The sequence below is a fragment of the Copadichromis virginalis genome, linkage group LG9, assembly GCF_057382275.1.
Source record: "Copadichromis virginalis isolate Kocher_CV1m ecotype Utaka linkage group LG9, C_Virginalis_male_GT1.1, whole genome shotgun sequence".
NCBI classification, from domain to species: Eukaryota; Metazoa; Chordata; class Actinopteri; order Cichliformes; family Cichlidae; genus Copadichromis; species Copadichromis virginalis.
This window is the reverse complement of record NC_140626.1, coordinates 371,213-376,817: the sequence shown is the minus strand read 5'-3', so window position 1 is coordinate 376,817 and position 5,605 is coordinate 371,213. Positions and strand designations below refer to the sequence as shown.

The 5,605-nt window shown below is 45.1% G+C and overlaps 1 protein-coding gene across 1 annotated transcript in view; it reads right to left on the bottom strand.

Annotated features, from left to right (window-relative positions):
• LOC146701023 (NACHT, LRR and PYD domains-containing protein 12-like) overlaps positions 1 to 4,738 on the bottom strand; it is a 31,408-nt gene extending 26,670 nt beyond the window's left edge. Inside the window, exons 1-2 of the mRNA XM_085469275.1 lie at positions 3,919 to 4,738; positions 409 to 436 (exon numbers count right to left, since the gene is read on the bottom strand). Coding sequence (XP_085325401.1) covers positions 409 to 436; positions 3,919 to 4,738 — 848 coding nt within the window. The remainder of the gene's footprint in view (positions 1 to 408; positions 437 to 3,918) is intronic.
• Between the last annotated feature and the right edge of the window lie 867 nt (positions 4,739 to 5,605).

Below are 5,605 nucleotides of genomic sequence, written 5' to 3'. Positions count from 1 at the left end.
CTCTCCCTGCACCTCCTTCTCTGAGGCGTCTCCTCCAGTCTGAGGGCTCTGCTCCTCACAGGTGCAGACGTGTCTTTAATCCATGGAGCTTCAACAGGGGGTATCAGAGTGTGTGTGACATACAAGGGAAAACCATCTTCAAGGGAACGGTCACGTCACCTCTCGACTTAAACGAAGCTATACCAAGAAACCTGTGAAGAAGCCTGTAGCTGGGCTGAAACAGAAGGTTAGCAGGCAGAAGGGATTTAACGAGGCTGTGATCAGCCGACTCAGTGAAAGCTGTATCAGAGCTGTAGCAATGTTTCTGTGAATGAAAATCATGACGAGGGATGGGTGTGGTTTTCTCCAATACCAGTACCAAACCGGTACTTTTGAAACGGTGCTTAAAGAATCAAGAAGTCCGGATACATGTAGTGCTTCATGTCCACTTTAAATACTGAAGACAAAAAGGGTAATAAAGAGCAAATGAGCGGCACTGAACACAATGTTAAATGTACCGAATATTAAACTAGGGCTATTGAGTAATGAGAGTAGTTTCTGGGCTGATCCATCTCCCTCAGAGACAGAATAAACAGCTTGAGAGGATTGGTCCAGTAACTCACGTCAGGCTGTGAAGAGTCTGCACGTTTATATTCACTGAACAGATTGTTTTCAGTGGGGGTGGGTCCAGACTCCCCACATTGTTCCAGGACTGCCCAGGACTACATCCACCTTAAATTCCAGTCTAATAACATCATTAGTTGGAAAAATGTCCATTCAAAGTGTGCGTCCTTTACTGAAATATGTTATTGTCTCATATCAGGTCCAGTTGAAGGATGTAGTGCCTTTACCTGATCAGGAAATCAGGTTGCATACATTTTGTGTGGAGCAGTCGGAGGGCAGGAGAGGTCGTCACTAACCTCAGACTTCAGCGCTGACACTGTGGATGTGTTTACTGTTTGTGCGGTTGTGTGTTCACGTCACAGGAAAAGGACCTCGTCTTCAGTCTGGCATCGTTTAACCTTTCACCCTCACAGAAACACAATTTTCCAAAACAAATCTTTCACTTCGATTCCTGTTTTCGACGTTACTCCCTTAATAGAATGTGTTCTGTGACATCGTGCTGCTTTATTATTTTGGCTGTTACTGACCCTCCCGTGTGCTGTTAGCGCGCTGTAACCCGAGCCTAGCTAAACAGTCCCTTGTTGTGCGCATGTCAGAATGAATGGGCCTTGTTTTTTTTGTTTTTTTTAATACGTTTTATTGACAAAGCACAAAATACAGACATACAAATACAAAATAGCAAACACAATGTCAGGGGGTTCGTATAAAAAAGCAAAATAGACACAGTCTATTATAGAATCACATGATATTGAACAGGGAACATAGGTTTATGGTTTTGACAGCTTTTAGATTTTGAGAACGTTGTATGGTTTTAACATATTGTTTGGTTTCAGTTAAAAAGCACTGAAAGGATGGTTCTGCGTTAGAAAATTTTGACTTATGTATATGAAATTTAGCCAATAATATCAATAAATTAATCAAATAAAATTCGTTTGCCCTGTGCATGGTTAAAGAAACCAAACAATATTTTCTCGTAACAAAGAGAGAACTCAGAAAAGATAAAGGAAACAACAAAAACACAAAACTCTTGCAGAAAAGACTCGTGTATAAGCATGACCAAAGTAAATGAGAAATATCTTCCTTCACACAATTACAAAATGTACAGTTAACATCAATGTCCTTTTTATAACGTACAAGAAAAGACCCAGTTGGGTAAAAACGATGAATAACTTTAAAAGATATTTCCTTTACTTTGTTATTTAATAGAAATTTCGACGGTAAGGTCCAAATCTTCTCCCCTTCCAGGTCCTGGTATAAGTTATTCCAGTAGGCGACAGCCGCTGGGACACAAGTTCTGTCTTTTGGAAACAGAGTTCGTATTTCACGGTTGTTTTTCCTCCTTACAGACGGGAAACACACCTGACCGACATAAGTAACAGCAGGGTCCAGTGGTAAAGGGGTCAAATCACTAACAACAGGATTTCTAAACAACATTAAGACCCCAGCAGGGATAGCATCAAACACTACGGCACATTCCTTTGAACAGGAAGACCATATGTATTCAAAGATTCTGAGTAAGAGAGTAAACCTCCAGCTGGATTTAAGTTGTGCAGCACCATGAATCCCATTATCAAACCAGTTACTTACAAACACAGACTTATGTTTGTATGAAATGTCTCTAGATGAATGGGCCTTGTTCTCTCCGGCTTATCCACGTAATGACGACACACTTATCACCCACCCATCACTACACCCGGCTGCCCACTGTGGGTTGTCACGACGGAGTAATGTAATGGCATTTCAGGGTCTGCAGCCTCAACGTATGGAACGCCAGGACTGCCATAATGAATTAATTAAATACACCATTAAATAATTAATTAAATGTGGCAATAATTAATTAAAATTGGAATTAATTAATTAAATAAATAGTTATGATATATGTAATTAATTAATTATTGACACATTTAATTAATTATTTATGTATTTCACGTTTTAATTAATTATTGACACATTTAATTAATTAATTATTGACATATTTAATTAATTATTTATGTATTTCACATTTTAATTAATTATTGACACATTTAATTAATTAATTATTGACACATTTAATTAATTATTTATGTATTTCACATTTTAATTAATTATTGACACATTTAATTAATTATTGACACATTTAATTAATTATTTAATGATATATTTATTTATTTCATTTTGGCAGTCCTGACGCCTGGCTCTCATCATGAAATAATTTTATCTGTCAGCCTCACCCATCAAACTCAGGGGGCGGGGTTAACGCTGATCGAGTCAAAACCATTGCTTTGGCCTGGTGGCCATTGTTTCTAGCACACAACCGGCATGTGGAAGCTAACAGAACTGAGCTTTGAAAAACCCTGTTTGTGTGTTACCAAATACCGTTTTAATATTTTTTTAGCCGAGAATGTAGTGGTTTAATCTTCATGTGTCTGGTCGGTTTGTCAAGATACAGCCTCTTTGCAAAAGTGTTTCGATGATTTCGGAGATGTCTGCCCAGTCTCACGGCAAAGCGTGGGATAGACCCGCTCGCCTCACAAGCAATCCCACCGACAAAGCGCAGGCCCCGGTACACAGCTGTAGTAACCCCCGCTGACTTCTTTTACTGAGGTTATATTTATCGATGTTTTATTTCCTGATGTTCTTATGTGTCCTACGTGTTTCAGTTGCCAATTCTGAATTATAACTAACATTAAAAACATGTTTAAGGAGGAGAGAGAGCAAATAAATCTGTTTAACATCTGATCTTTGGGTTTTTGTTCAGTAATCAGCGTGACCTGTGTATAAACACATAAAAGAGATAACGTTGGTGTTTCCGTCATGTAGTAACTGCTGGCTTTAACTGTACAAAGGTTGTTCGACACTATGAAACACAAACAGACTTCATGATGTTCGGCTAATATTTTTATTGTGAATATTAATCATGCTGACCTCGCTCTGTACACCACGCAGCGAGGTCAGCATATCCACGATATCCTCAGCTCCATGAGTTAACACAAAGTTTCCCAGCTGACTAACTGCCAACTATTCCAGAGACGTGAAAATATACAGCATAAAGAAAAGTGTAAGAGACTCAGCAGCAGATTAGAATAACAGTTTGTGGCGTGAATAAGACACGGCGGGACCACGGAACAACGTTCAGAGTCATCTTTATTTACATCTCACCACACCACAACACCCCCAAACCCCTCAGTCCCCGTGTTTTTAACTAGGCGGGCGTGATTAAGGATGCCGTGCAGGTGCGTCCGCCCTCCCTGCACGGCACCGCAGACCACGCCCCACCACATACCCCCATCGCCCGATTGAGGCCGGGGAGCCATCCGGCCGAACCTACTCCCCCACCGCCAGTGGGAGAGGGAATCAGCCCGGACAGCTGGCACCCCCAGGCCCCGGCCAAGCGACGGGGAGGTGCGAGTTCAGGCGGCCGCCCACGAATCCAGCGGCGCAGGCAAAGCTGGTTCGGAAGTCGGACACGTGACAGGTGCACCCGGCGCGGCCGGCACAAGCGTGAGCCCCAGCTCACAGGTGGCTGGGCAGAGGTGTGGCGTGTACAGGCCTCTGGTGGTGGTGAGGCCGGTCTGGCGAGCACGGCGATCTCAAGCGTGGCGCCCGCCTCGCTCGCCAGTTCCACTCGAGCAAGCTCCCCTGGCACTGGGACCTCCAGCTCCTTGCGCGGCCCCTCCGTCACCGCTGTCGCTCCCTGCTGGAGCAGCCCATAGCGCGACTCCTCCGTCACTACTGCTCCCTCCGCCGCCACTCCCGGCTCGAGCAGCCCCTCGTGCAGCTCCTCTTTCTCCAACCGGCGCAGACCCTCGCGCACCTCGTCTGCCGCCTCCGGTTGGAGCGGCTCATCCACCACTCCCGGCAGGAGCAGCCCTTCACCTGGCTGTTCCCCCTCCTCCGGCAGGCGCAGATCCCCGCGCGCCTCGTCTGCCACCTCCGGCTGCTGAGGTGCCTCACGCGGCTCCTCCACCGCTTCACTGTCCTCGGGACACACCTGTGGGGGTGGCGCCCAGGCCCAGAGCAGCGCCGCCAGCTCCCCAATCCTTTCCAGGTGCCGCTCGGACTGGTCCTGCAGCTCTTCCTGCTGGCGACGCACCTCCGCCGCCTGCTCCCGCTGGGCGGCCGCCATTTCGGCCACCCTCTGGGCCAGCTCCTCCATTCCCTGGCTCCGATATGGACCCGCCGTGCTGCCTCCTGGGTTTCGGCACCAATGTGGCGTGAATAAGACACGGCGGGACCACGGAGCAACGTTCAGAGTCATCTTTATTTACATCTCACCACACCACAACACCCCCAAACCCCTCAGTCCCCGTGTTTTTAACTAGGCGGGCGTGATTAAGGATGCCGTGCAGGTGCGTCCGCCCTCCCTGCACGGCACCGCAGACCACGCCCCACCACACAGTTATACATTTAATAAATCACCAAATGAATCCAAGAAACGAGCAAACCTGTTCCGACAATTTGAATTTGTATTCCCTCAGCTGCAGACTCGCTGCTGTTTAAATGTTTGAAAAGGAAGATTAGATATAAACAAACGTCAAACATAGACTCAGTCTGCCTTCACATTTGATATGAGGCCAGCACGTATAGTGGCCTCAGCAGGCTATTACTGAAATACACGTGCTATATCATAAACTATGATATAAACAGGGAGGTCCTATTAACATGTTTAGTTTTAAAGGACACCTTCCTGCCTTTAGTCTCATTCATGAGCAGTATTCGTTTTCTTCTAACATCCAGAAGTCTGCACGATGTGTTTCATAGTTTGTAACAAGCCTTTGACAGGTAAACATAACATGACCGAAAAAGCAAAAAAAAAAAAAAAAGAGAGAGAGAGAGAGAGAGAGAGAGTGTTGAGATAAGAAGAGAAAATTCTCTCAATTATGGAGACAGACAAATGGTTCATTTATGTTTGATGTGTGTTTATTCCTCCCTAAATATCGTCGGTGAAGTTTGCCATGCATGTCAGATTTTCCTGCGCATTTTTATACCTCTGCCAACAGAGAGAGAGAAAAAAATCACATTC